The 13,866-nt window shown below is 47.7% G+C and overlaps 1 protein-coding gene across 2 annotated transcripts in view; it reads right to left on the reverse strand.

Moving 5' to 3' along the window:
* Positions 1 to 13,866, reverse strand: part of PEX14 (peroxisomal biogenesis factor 14) — a 143,126-nt gene that overhangs the window by 75,973 nt on the left and 53,287 nt on the right. For both annotated transcript variants that reach the window (XM_078452440.1, XM_060622118.3), the window contains exon 3: positions 10,362 to 10,446. In XM_078452440.1, coding sequence (XP_078308566.1) covers positions 10,362 to 10,446 — 85 coding nt within the window. The remainder of the gene's footprint in view (positions 1 to 10,361; positions 10,447 to 13,866) is intronic.

Here is a 13,866-nt window from a genome sequence, read left to right on the forward strand (position 1 = left end):
TCCTCACTGGAACAGAGGGCGGAGCAGCTCCCCTGGCAAGCCAGTCATTCCTGGAGGCCTGGCCTTGGGTCCACTCCTCCGGCCCTTTCTATCGCGAGCCAGTTCCTAACTGCCTGAATTAAATCCCTCTCTGCTCAAAATTCCTGGAGGCTCCTGTTCCGTGAATTTTTATGATCCCAACAAGTCTGTCTTTTTAACGTAACGTTACAGCAAACTGACCACAGCCCCTTAAGAATGTACCTTCTAAGAGGATATACTCTGCTATATCTTTGTCATCGTCCATGAAGCTCTTATTTCAGTGTCAGGCACTCTGCTGAGCACTTTTCACGTCATTTTCATTTAATTCTTACCCGAGTCTTTTGTAGTAAATGCTACCATCAACCCCGTTTTACAGATAAAGAAACCACGGCACAGTGAGGTTAAGTATTTTATCCGGGGCCACACAGCTAGGAAGTAGTGAAGCTAGCATCTCGACCCAGGCCGTCCATGCACTATCACCTCCCACGCTGAAGTATTCCAAACATGACCTATTATCTAGCCTCTCTTAAGAATGCTTCCAAAGCGGTCGCCTGGGTGGCTCATCCGTTAAGCATCTGACTTCAGCTCAGGTCATGATCTCACAGTTTGTGAGTTCGAGCTCCACGTCGGGCTCTGGGCTGACAGCTCGGAGCCTGGAGCCTGCTTCGGATTCTGTGTCTCCCTCCCTCTCTCTTCCCCTCCCCCGCTCGCACTCTGTCTGTCTCTCTCTCTGAAAAATAAATAAATGTTTAAATTTTTTTTTTTTAAAAAAAGGAATGTTTCCAAAGCCATGTGGTTTTACTACTGGAAAGAAAGTACAAATACGGCACCTTCATCTTCCTATCTTCCGTGCTCCAAACCCAGCACACTCAGACACGACTGGGGAGAACACAAAATGGCACAACCACTGTCAATGACACTTCGGAAACGTGTTAACCAGTTAAACATATACCCACCACACTATCCAGACATTTCACCTACCAGTACCGCCCAAGAGAAAGAGAGTCATATGTCCCTACAAAGACTGATACACAAATATTCATAGCAGCTTTATTTTTTTTTTTCATTTATTTGTTTTGAGAGAGAGCGTGAGCATACATGAGTTGGGGGAGGAGCAGAGAGAGAGGAGAGAAAGAATCCCAAGCAGGCTCTGGGCTGTCAGCACGGAGCCCAACGCGAGGCTCAATCTCACAAACTGTTTGATCGTGACCTGAGCCAAAATCAAGAGGCAGCTTAATCAACTGAGCCACCCAGGGCGCCCCCACAGCAGGTTTATTTTTAATAGCAAAAAACAAGAAACTCAAATATTCATCAACAAGTGAACAGATGAACAAGTTGTATTCTACCCAAACAATGGAATTACTATTCAGCAACAAAAAGGAATGAACCACTAATACACCTAACAGTGTAGACAAACCTCAAAATCTCAAATGCTCTGTGAAAAAAGCCAGACCAAAAGAAGTACACACATCGTATAATCCCATTCATATGAAATCCTAGAAAAGGCAAACTAATCTTTACAAGAGAAAACAGATCGGTGCTTGTGTGGGAACTGGGGGGCTGGAGGCAGGAGGCTGAAGGTAGGAGGAAACATTTGGGGGTGATCAGTATGTTCACCGTCGTGACTGCAGCGGTGGCTTCACGGGTACATATGTGTGTCAAAATTTTAAAAATTGCACAATTTCGATATGTATGGTTTACTGTATGTCAGTGATACCTCTACAAAGCGGCTTAACACTCTAACGCCACGCTGTGAGTCACCTGCAGTCCTGCCTCCCTCACCCCACACAGCCAATCCACTCCTGAGCATGGCTTACTCTTTTCCCTACAATTCGGTGGCTCGGTCCTTCCTTTCCAGAAAGGATGTGGTAGAGTTCAAAGACCTCTAGTCAGAAGACTGGGTCCTACTTCGACTTCTGCCAGATTCTTGCACTGCTTCATCTAAGCCTCAGTTCCCTCATCTGTAAAATGGAGGATTCATTAAATCACGTATTCATTCATTCATTCATTCATTCGTTCATTCAACAAATATTAACTCGCCTACTACAAAGATCATACTGGAGAAGAACCTAATGTGAGCTTTGTAAACCATAAAATTGTCTATATAAATACGCCGGCATTTTCATTTCCATCTCGACGGCCACCTTCCTAGTCCAGATCCTCCACATTTGACAACAGACCTGGCAGTGCCTCCTCTATGGCTGGTTTTATTATTGCCAGGCCTCTCGGGTTCAGACGCAGGGCCCAGAGTAAACTTTCTTGGTAGAGCTCTGACAGAGTTTCAATGGGTTCCAGTAATGCTATCCGCCATTATTTGTAAAACTGAGTCCCGACGCTGGCTCCTTCCTCACTGCCCATCTCACCAACCCCGATTCTCTTTCCTGCAGAGCCTACGGGCCAATCCAGCTAACAGCACACAAGCCTCAGCGTGAGCCTCCCTAACAACGCCCTTCCCACTCTTTGACCATCTATGCCTACTGCCTCCCTCAACGTCTAGGTTAAGACGGAGCTCTGCTGACCTAAGGAACTTTGGAAAAGAGCATTTTCAGTGGATACTATAAGGCTAAAGGCAAAAAGAACTGCATCCAAACCCTGTACTCTAGCTGGTGATGGCATACAGCAATTCCAAAACTACCTTACATGTATGCCGGAGATGACCACGCACCGTAGACTCAAGAAAAGCCGAGCTCCATGGGGCGCCTTGGTGGCTCAGTTGGTTAAGCATCTGACTCTCGGTTTCGGCTCGGGTCACGGTCTCGTGGTTTCGGGGGTTCGAGCCCCGTACCAGGCTCCGAGCCTGTTTGGGATTCTCTCTCTCCCTCTCTGCGCCTTCCTCACTCGTGCTGTCCCTGTGTCTCTCAAAATAAATAAATAAACTTAAAAAAATAAAAGCCGAGCTCCTTCTGCAAGCTTTCCCTGGCGAGCGCCTTCCATTTCTGGCCAGCGTTCGTTCATTCAGCCCCTCCTTCATCAGCCTCTGACTGGCGCTGGCTCTGCTGGGTGTGGAGGAAGCTGGGAAGAGTGAGACACAGCCTCTGCCCTTGAGGGACTCACAGTCCAGTGAGCTTTATACCGCAGTCTCGCTGGCTCGGACAGTGTCGACTTCTGAGACACGGCCACCTCTCGTGGATACGCGCAGACACAGCTGATGCGCACTCTGCCCCCATCCCCACCTCCTTCCAGCGAGCCCCTCGCACCGGAAAAGACAGGTGCCCCACCATTCTTTCACGAAGCGCCTGGTGTAATTATACTCTACACATGACAGGTACCGAATAAAGGCCGACCACCTAACCAGTAGCCGAGGACCCATAAAACATCCAGTAACAACAAAAGAAAACTAAGCCGTATATTTCATTTGGAAAGATTGTAACCACGTTTCTGAAGCTTGCCATTTATTTGAATGTTTCTTGTGTGTCAAAAATTAAATTTAGGAGCCCACATCCTCTCCGAAAACGGGCTGAAAAAGGATTCTTTTAGAAAGAAAGCGTTTTTTCCTGTAACCAATGACCAGGATGTCCCCTCAGAATCCAAATCTGTGCTAAGTGTTAATGATAACGTGTTACGCGGCCTTTTTTCTTTTATTAATTTCTTTCCACCTACAGTCATGTTTACATTAGAAAACAGTTTTCTATTCTTTCTGGGGGGAACACAGTCTCATGAAATTTTAAGCAAGAAAATACACCCTAGCCTACTCACATATGCAAAGCAGTTTTACTTCAGCAGCGTGCCAAACACAGGTCCAACAATGTCTACACAAGGATATCCACTGGGGCACTGTTTGAAACGGCGGAAGACAGGAACCAACCAAAATGCCCACTAAATTGGGACTGGTCAAAACAAATTCTGGACCACGGTCATCCTGGAGTACCATGCAGCCTCTGAGAGCAAGGAACCCCATCTATAGGTGCTGATGTGGAATGAATGCCCAAATGTAACGTCATCAAGTGTAAAGGTGAAGTGTAAAATACGCTACCACTGCATTCAAAAAGTGTTTGTGGTTCTCTGGGAGGAGTAATAAATATTAACATGCTTTTATATGGGTAGATTATCTTTGGAATGATACAGAAGAAACTGAATAAAGAGCAGCATCCTCTGGAAAAGAGAATTAAGAGGGACGGGAACAAGAGAAATGAGGAAGACGAATTTTTCACCGTATATCCTTCCTTACGGTTTGCATTTTTGAAGCCACATACGTATCTTACCTTTCCACAAAGTAAAAGAGAAAAACAAAATTCTCAAAGACTACTACCATACATGACAACGTCACTTTGCTTTTCTTTGTCGCACTGTTGAAGGCACAAAAGCTCGAGAAGAGAGGAACCATTCTTCATTTCCAGGGCAAACTTCAAAGCAAGTAGGTAAACCCGAAAGAGCTGTGTCCCCTCCACCCCGAGCTCCTCCGTGCCACCGTCCCCCCCCGTGGCAGGTCTCCCCCATGGCAGGAACCTACTCGCCTCAGCCTTCTTGGGGGAACAAGTCCCATCCGTTCCCCTCTGAACGGGGAAGCCATAGTATCCCTATCTCCAGGGCATTCGGCCAGTCTAGCTGCTGTAGCTCTCATCCTGGATGCTGAAAAAGAATCTCTGGAGTTCAAGACAAGTTTGGATAGCAAGGGGAGCAGGAAAATTGATGGGGGAACACCAGTCAGTGTGATGAATAGGCCGGTCCGGAACAGCAGGTGACGGATATGCAGATGCAAGGCTGGCAGGGAAGGAAGATGGTCCGTTCACAACAGATGGATGGAGGTGCTCAATCATCCTCAGGAACGAGCCGGAGGCTGCCGCGCACAGCCCTGTCTGCTCGGCCACCGGCAGCTCCTCACTCACCTGCGGGGCACGGCCCCAGCCCCAGAGGCTCTCTGCACGGGACCCGTCGCAGGGCAGGGCCTGGGGGAGCGACAGCAGGCAGTGTTTGAGGAAATGCCACTAGAATGCAGGCTGGACTAGCAAGGAACTGACCGCTGGTGAACTTTTTCCTCCGGCTTCCAAAAAACACACCCATTTTGTCTCTCCTGATAGTTCTCACTCCGGGGGCGGGGAGGCTTGCCCTGCCAGGGTGACCCGCTTGCCCAGGCCTAGGGGACACAGGAATTCCAGTGTTGAAACCAGGACAGTCTTGGGCAGACTGGAGCCTGCGGTCACCCTTCTTACCAGCCACTGTCCTGTCCTTTTCTTTCCCTCTTCGTCACCAGTGAGAGAGAACCTAGATCACGTATTCAGTTCAAGCTCATGACCGAGCAGAACTCCTCAGGTAGGTTATTTTGTTTCTTCCAGTCATCTGAGACTAACAGAGAGGTAAGGCAATACGAAAAATCACCCAACCCTGGTCTTTGCCCAGAAGGGGAGCATCTTTTTAAAATGTCCACATCGGGGGCACCTGGCCAGCTCAGTTGGTGGAACGTGTGACCCTTAATCTCAGGGTTGTGGGTTCGAGCCCCACACTGGGGGTAGAGATGACTTTAAAAAATTAAATACAATAAAACATTCTTTAACAAAATAAACAAGATGAAGCATCCAGGATAGAGAAGGCACAATTAACTCCAGTGAATACAGGAATGAATCTAAATCTCAATGCCACGATCCACGTGTCATTAACAAAGACTCAGGAGGGCCAGACAGCCCCTCACAGAGCCAATGCCTTTCCTGCCAGCTCAGCCACAGGAGTCTCTGAGGGTGAAGGAACGGGCCACCACCGTCAAGCATGGGGTGGGAGCTGGCGAGATCTTCGTCTCCCTTCCCCGCCCCCCTCTAAGGTCTCTGATGGACCCAAGCTCTAGAAAGAGCAGCGTTATAAAAATACTTCTGGCCTCACTAAGACACGTTAAAGAATTAATTATAAAGTAAAGCTGAAGGAGAAAATTAATTTTAGAAACACATGAGGTTACAATTTTTTTTTTTTCCTGGAGATGGGGGAGGAAACATAGTTATTTTCGTTTTCATCCTGGGGGCACAAGCTGGGAGCTGTCCAGTCGATAACCTGGCCATCAGAACAAGGTTTGTAATTAAAAGGTCAGTGACCTGGAAAGCCAGGGCCCCACTCCCAGAGCTTCTCAGTAATGACGGAGCTATTAAATTAAGACTGTTATGAAATCAATGCTAAAAAAGCTTTCATGGTAACGAGATTCCATTCAAGGACATGCAAACTACCTCATGAAATGGACGTAAATGATAAAAAAGAAAAGTAATAAAAGAGAGTTAAATTGAAGTCTGTGTAAGAATTTACTCCCCCTTAAAATACTCCAGCGAGAGCAGCCCTTCACCTCTACCCCGCCACCAAGGTTGAGACCATCAGGTTTCTTCCTCAAGTTCATTTCCAGCAAGGAGGCAGCTCTGCTACCAGGGGTTCTGCTTCCAGGAACAGAAGAGAGATAAGATCTTGTTTCACCTTTGAGAATGAGAAAGGATGGTGGTGTCTCTTGTCTGCTCAGTTCTCCTCACCCCTGGACTATTTACTAGATGAACGAGAGCACAGCCCTTTCCTGACACACTTGAGAAAGGCACCATGAGCACAAGTCTCAGCCAACACAGCCCAGGCCCCGTCAGGCGGGATTATACAGAAACGTGTATGACGTTTGTCGTTTTTCCAGAAGCCTGCTTTGCAACATGGATATGAGAGTAAGCTAACAGACAACGCTGTCTTCCCCCCATGTCACCTGCCCCGCACCCCCGACGGACAGGCATCACTTATACCCACCTTCCACTCAGCCTGCCAACGTGTTTGGAAGCAGCCTGCCTCCTACATTTTGTGGTTGGATAGGGTGTCAAATCAACATAAGCCTATTGACAACGCTGTCCAAGCCTCTAACTTTCTGGACCGATTCTATTGCTGTTATTAAGCTACTCTAACCTCCTGGACCGCAGCCCACTTAAAGCCCAGACATGACGCCTGCCCGGTGAGAACGGCTTCTGTAGGCGGTTCCAGTGCTAGGAGGGCTTAAACCCCCACACACAGCCCAGTGATCCCCATGTTCGGCTGACTACGCGGTCGATGTGCCATCTGCAGAATCAAGTGGTTGGAAGGAAAACAAAAACATTTATTCTAATACTCTGAAGGTGAACAGCTGCTTTTCTCTTTCATCCAAAAAATTCCCGATAAAAGAAAGAAATATTGTAAATTACACAAAATGGCAGTACAAACTTCAAAGAAAATGATAAATGATTCCAATAACTTCATGTTTCTCATTAATGACTCCACATTCAGACTTTAAAGCATCCAGAAGAGACCTCACAATACAAAAACAAAAAAGCCACAAACACAGAAGACGTTCGCAAACCAACTCTCTTGCATGCCTATCCCATTCCCTCCCCACCTAGCCCGCCCCTGCCCCTCCCTGGCCCCCCAAATCAGAGAGCACAACATTTAACCTGTCAGTATCAGAGGCAGGCTTCAGCCCTGCTTCGGGCTGTGGTTTCCCATTAAAACAAACTCAGCTGATGTGCCTAAAGTAACCCTCATTTTCCACTGAACTGACATGTACTATAGGGACCTCAATTTCTATATTAAATATTAAATAATATTAAAAGAAAAACAAAATTGGATTTGCCTTTTCAGGAAAGAGATGTTTATTAAAAAAAAGAAAGTCAAGATTATAATTCAAGGCAGAGCTCCACTGCAATTCCCCGAAGTGACATTTGCTAGGAAAAGCCAAGACTACAGTAGCTGCGAGCTCGCCCAAAGCCAGCGCTCCAAAACCCCACCCCCACCCCCACCCACCCCCACCCCCAGCGACGACCACGACTACGACCACGACGACGAGGACGAGTCCTACAGGGGGTAGCTGCGGGGAGGATGCCAGAACCTCGATCCCTCCCCTCAGGACACCCTCCCCACCCCCACAGACCACCCAGCCAACTCTCTTTCCTTCCCAAGTACAGTTAGGGACAGGGGAGCCGCTCGCTCCATTGCAAAAGGCCCTCCTCCCTCTCCCCAGCAGAGACGGCGCCAAGCTCTGCTGACCGTGTACACCTGACCCAAGGAACAGCCGGAAATTTAAAAAGTGAAGTGTAAACCCACGAAGGGGCTCTTCTTCCCCAGGCGCCAATCAAACCTTGGAATCCTCTGCCCAGAAAAGGTCCTGCCAGAACTTACCCTATTGGGATTCAACTCGGAAACAGATAATTCCTGACCGAAGCAGCATTTTAGGGGATGATGGAGACGGGTGATTGCGTCCAGTGATTCTGGACTGAGGCTCAGGGTAAACTCCCGTGGCTCTCTTTGGAGGAATAAGGGTAGGAGGCCCCTCTCCCGGTTCCTGCTACCCTAATGTTCTAAAATCTCTCACCGACCCAGGGGTCGAGGAGGAACGGTGCCCGTTCCACAGTGACAAACACTCACCTCCCTCAGGCCTCCGCTCACGCCACCCTCTCAGAGAGGCGTGCTCTGGTCGCCCTGTCTAAAGGCGCAGCCCGTTCCCACCCCAGCACCGGGGCTCCTGACCCCACGCACCCGGCCTTCTTTTTCTCTGTGGCACTTGCCACCCGATACACTACGCGTCTCCTTTTTCCGTCTGTTGTCCGCCTTTGGCCGTTAGAATGTAAGCTAGGCGAGGGCAGGGATGCCATCTTGCCCCTTCTCTGCTGAGTCCCCGGGGCCCAGAACAGGGCACGGCACAGGGTAAAACACTCTTAGATGGATTAATCAACTGGGTTTGTTTCGCGTTTTTTAAAGGAGCAACAAATAATAATTGCACAAAACACTTTCCTCTCTACAGTAATTATTAGCCAACCAGCTCAAAAGAAGTATTATTTGGTCCAGAGTTTCTCCCTCTCTTTTTTTCTCTCCCTCTCCCAGTCAGGGATTTATTAAAATTAAACAGATTAGATGGAGCTCCTGATACTAAAACTGCTCAGCAAAGCCTGCGGTGGGGAAGTGCCGAGCAAACACCAGAGACATTTGTCTCTAAATTGCTCTAAATACCTTCTGCAAATGAAATTCTAACCCAGCTGCGTTTGAGAGAAAATGAGGAATAACTGGTCATTGTCAGTGGAAGAGAAGATCAGGCAGTTATAATATTGCACAATATACTGGGGCAAAGGATCTCTCGGCAACCATAGATTTTGTCTCAGGTTACCCCGGGTAATCAGCACAGCTTTTAGGCTCAGCTTTCCCGAGCTTCCATGCTTTGATGAGGGAGCTGAAATCCCCAAGCTTTTATGATTAATTACTCCCCATAGGTACACATATTTCAAGGAAAAACTCTTTTATGGCATGATGGCTGCGGAGTGGAGAGGCCGGCCAACGCACTCCAAATTTTAATAACCGCCTGCTGATGGGGGGCGAGCACAGTGCCGCCAGCACATGCACAGCGCCCCTCACCAACTCAGTCGAGGGGCCGCCCCCGAGGCTGCCGCTGAACAGATGCCTGTCGACGGAGAGCTTCAGGCTCCTTCTGCCCAAACCCCAAGGGCGCAGGCCCGGGACGCGGTCCCGCAAGCATCTCTTTGGTGGGATACAGACCGAGGAAACACCACCAAGCCACTCCGTCTTCTATTCCAGCCACAGATGACTTAAAGCCCACAACCTACAATTTTGAGGCTAACATTCCAGCTCCTAAAGGAAAAAGAGTTTGGTTGGGGGATGGGGTCGGGGTCGGGGTCAGGGCGGGGAGACACCTCACCTCTCCCCCTGCTCATGGTATATAAGGGCATTTATACAACTTTCCAGCTTTCTAGAAAATTAAATGTTCAAAGAATGAAAAGTCAGATTTCTTTTTTGTTGTTGTTCATTTTGGGGTTTGTTTTGTATTTTACAAAAACAGAAAATTATCCTAAATTGCAACAGAGCCAGAAGAGATTCTTTCTGCTTTGGACAATATTGAATTTGTCAAGACCCATTTAATCCCCGCTTACAGAAATACCATAAAACCAGTAATTTACCACTTCAATCTGTAAATCAGACTGACCCCAGGCTCGACCTTAACCTGACCTTGTTTAGCCATCTCATTTCCCTCGCCCTTCAATTTCTTTCTCCCTGGTTCTTTACTGAGGCAGCTGACCTCCTAACCTGAGGCCAGGCATTGTGTAGCCAGGGTCGTATCATCAGAAGAACAGACCAGAAAACAGAAGTCCTCCACAGTCCTATCCAGTGGGCCTCGCCTTGTTGCCTGTGCCAGGCTGTCCTGGGCTACGTTGATGGCCTTACATGTGGTGCTCGATCATCCAGGTGGCATCACCTCTCTGCTCCACCGTGGGGAAAGAAGCCTGCATTCCCTCTGGGGGGCTCCCCTTCACCCCCACACCAGTGGGAGGGCTACAGGAGGTCCTCTCGGCAACACCGTGGATTCCACCTGCCCCGTCCCCAGCCCCTTTCTGCAGGCCATACGACATGGCCGTGGGAAGCTGTACCTTTCTTCTTGAGGAATGCTCTCCTGGTCGCAAGCGGGCTCTGACGGACTCGGGAATTCTGTAGAAACTTCACTGCTGTGGCAATCTGGTTGGGGAGATAAAACAGAGAAGAAAAGTAAACTTCCATGGTCTGAATTTCAAGATTCAAAATCCTACCAGTTTATCCCCAGGCCCACAAAAATAAACACACCGTTGTGGCCAAATTTATAACCAGTTATTTCTCACATTGAAGATCTACCTAAATAGGGGCGCCTGACTGGCTCAGTCGGTGGAAAATCCAACTCTTGATCTCAGGGTTATGAGTTCGAGCCCCATGTTGGGAGGTGGAGACTACTGAAAAATAAAATCTTTAGAAAAATAAAATAAAATAAATATAAATAAAATATACCTAAATAAAAGACTACGTTGGTTCCCACTGGCTTCCTGTATCTGATTCTCTCAACCTAACTGTTAAGACCTGCAGGAATCCTTTCTTTTTCTCCTTGTTCAAGCTAATTCTTCACACTCCTGGGCAGGACAGGTAGCCTTCTCCTGGCCACACGCATCCATGTCCCTATGCTTGTGCTCGTGCTATGCCCTTTTTCTAGAAGGCGGCCCTTTCCCACCTCTACCTGTCTAAACATTGCATGCATACACACACACACACACACACACACACACACACCCCAGCACAGCCCTTTTATAGCCTGTGCTAACTCCTCGAAGCCTTCCCTAAATAAGCAAGCCATCTCTGATCTCCCCATTCTCTTAAATTCTTTAATGCTTGTAGTGTGTACCGTATAATTGAAGACATAATTATACTGTCTTCTAATGTTCAGGCTGCCTCCCCAACTACACTGCAAGCATCTGAAGAGAAGAGACCATGCTGTCTCCACAGAGCCTGGCAAAGTGCTGAGCGCAGACCGGCTGGGAAGGATTATATAAGAGACACCGCGCACAGCCATCCACGCTGGTCCCGCTTATGCAACGGAGCTCAATTCTGAAGAGACTTCAAAGGACAAAGTTTGGGGTTTCATGGCTAAAAGCTGACAGATTGACAGATTATCTCCCTACGTCTGGTGATGATATTATTCAATGAAATCTTCATATCTTCAAATAAGCCAAGGAGGGGGTGGAAGGCAGCGTGCTGAAGGCATTAACCTTCGCATCACTCAGCACACACAAAGTGTGTATTTCCACGCCGCTCGTGTGCTCTCTGTCCCGGGCACTAGTGCAACGGGTGGGAAATGCCAACCTGCCCCAGAGAGGGAAGGGGCTGTTTTAAATGACTGGCATTACTCATCTCATCAAAACCAAATGGGTAATAACGTCTCATGTTACAGGTAAAGTCATCAGACCCTAGAGTTCCCTCCTAAGTTGCCGAAGGAAAAAATTTCTAAGGGACCAAACATAAGGAACTTTTCTAAGATCCTGCAGACTAAGGACAGCAGCTATGCAGCGACTGTGGCTACAAATGGAATACAACTTACAAACGGTCTCCTCATGTTTTATATGAATTTAATCTTGCGACCAGACACACTTCTCTGATAACAAAAGATGACGATAAATTAGAAAGAAAAACAGAAAGCCAGGCAACTCCCTTATATATTTTCCCTTGCAGTCCCTCTACTGGAGGCCTGCCGGAGACAGTCTCCCTAAAGGATGAACTCAAGTGTCCCAGGCCTTCGGATTCGGGCCCGTCAGCGGTAAGACACAGCAGCGTTCCCGGAGAGTGGCTGTCATCCATCCAGCCCTGCAAACCTATTAAACCCCATCATGAGCTGCAGTGGTAACCAAACAGCTCCGGACTGTGACGGAAATCATGCTCCAGATTCTAGAGCCCAAGACTCCATACGCGCCCCCTCGGTCCCTCGACCACCTCTCCTCGGTTCGCACCAAACTTTAAGAAAAAAAAATGTGACCAACATCTACAAAATGATACAGTTTAATGAAGACACGGGAGAAGGGAGAGAGAGAAGAGGAAGACAGAAGAGGGACTGGGGAGAAGGAAGGAGTGGCCACGGGACAAGAGGAGAAAGCAGAGGAGCTGACCCACCAGGGTGGGCAGAAGAAAGGGGAAGGGGAGAAGCCGGAGGGGGGATGGGGAGGGAGGAAGGAGAGAGCCAAGAGGAAGAGAGCCCCGTGTCCAGGAAGGGCTGGACAGCTACACAGTCACAGGCCCCCCCAGGGTCCATGCCCATCGGCACAGCGCTGATGGCTCGGGGGTGACCGCCCTTCACCTGGAAAAAAATACACCTGCCACACACACGACAATTACGACACTGGTATCACGCGGCGGTCTCCGCACGCGGCGGTGTGTGCACCAGGTGTCAGAGGGCACGTGGATGAGCAGGTCTTGAGCAGCAGATAGCAACAACACAGCTCCTCTCATTTACCCACAGAAGCGCCGACCTTTCCTTCATCCTTCCAAAATTTTCCATGATGGAGAAAGAAAACAGAATCCCACCGCTAAAATGCACAGGTTTCACCTTGCTTTTTTAATATAGTCCTTGGTATATGCATTTCTGGTCAGAGAGCAAAGTTCTGATGGGTTTGATGGTGCACTCAATGCAGTGCTTGGCGCAGTCCATCAATTTTTTTTTACAAATTGCATCTCTTATTTCTTTAAATACATTAATCAGCCTAGTGTAGGCAAAACGGATCCATCGGACAATGCAATAAACATGAATTATCATCTATCCAACACGCATAATGGCCTAAAAATACATAATAGCAGGTGTAGTTTAAATGATTAGTTATTACACCTGTGGTGGGTCTGATTCAATTGGGAAAAATCATCTTTAATAGGTTAAAAGGTTTAGATCACCATGCTTTCCTTAAAGTGGCTGTAGAGAGGGAATGATGGAGTGCTCTGTCATTAGTAATTCATTTAAGAAAAACGTGGGGGATAGAGCAAAGAACAGCATAAACGAGCGAATCCAATTTAAACATCAGGTAAAGTAGAAGACACCTCTTAAAAAAGCAAGATAAATGAATTCGGGAGGGAGACGAAATTGACGTATTTATTTTAACGGGAATTTGACAAAGTCCCGGCACACTTCAAACTTGCGAAAATATGAACAATTTCTTTTAAAGTTTCCATTCACTAATTTCAAGCCATATAAAACCATGCTGCCAAACACCTACATAAAGTATATTTGGGACTTGTTTATGTTCCTCTTGATCTCTGTCTGAAAATGCAGGCGACAGGCAAATCACATATTTAACAGCATCGATATCACTACGCCACATGCAAAAATATAAAGCATCCAAACTAATAGCCTCAACATAATGTGCTGAATAAGAAAGATACCCAGATAGGCAGCTCCAGGTAAGTGTGAACATATGAAAACCTCTCTCCTCCTTCCACTAATTATCTCTTCAGCTACTCTCTACTCTCCCCTGCACCCACCGCACGAGGAACTGGAGCTACAATACGGGGGAAAGGCCTGTCCAACCCGGAATTTTACATGCCCGAGAGCCATCCACAGATGGTAAAAGGTTTCCCCGAATCTGTACCCATAAT

This window comes from Panthera onca, chromosome C1 (genome assembly GCF_046562875.1).
Source record: "Panthera onca isolate mPanOnc1 chromosome C1, mPanOnc1 haplotype 2, whole genome shotgun sequence".
Classification (NCBI taxonomy): domain Eukaryota; kingdom Metazoa; phylum Chordata; class Mammalia; order Carnivora; family Felidae; genus Panthera; species Panthera onca.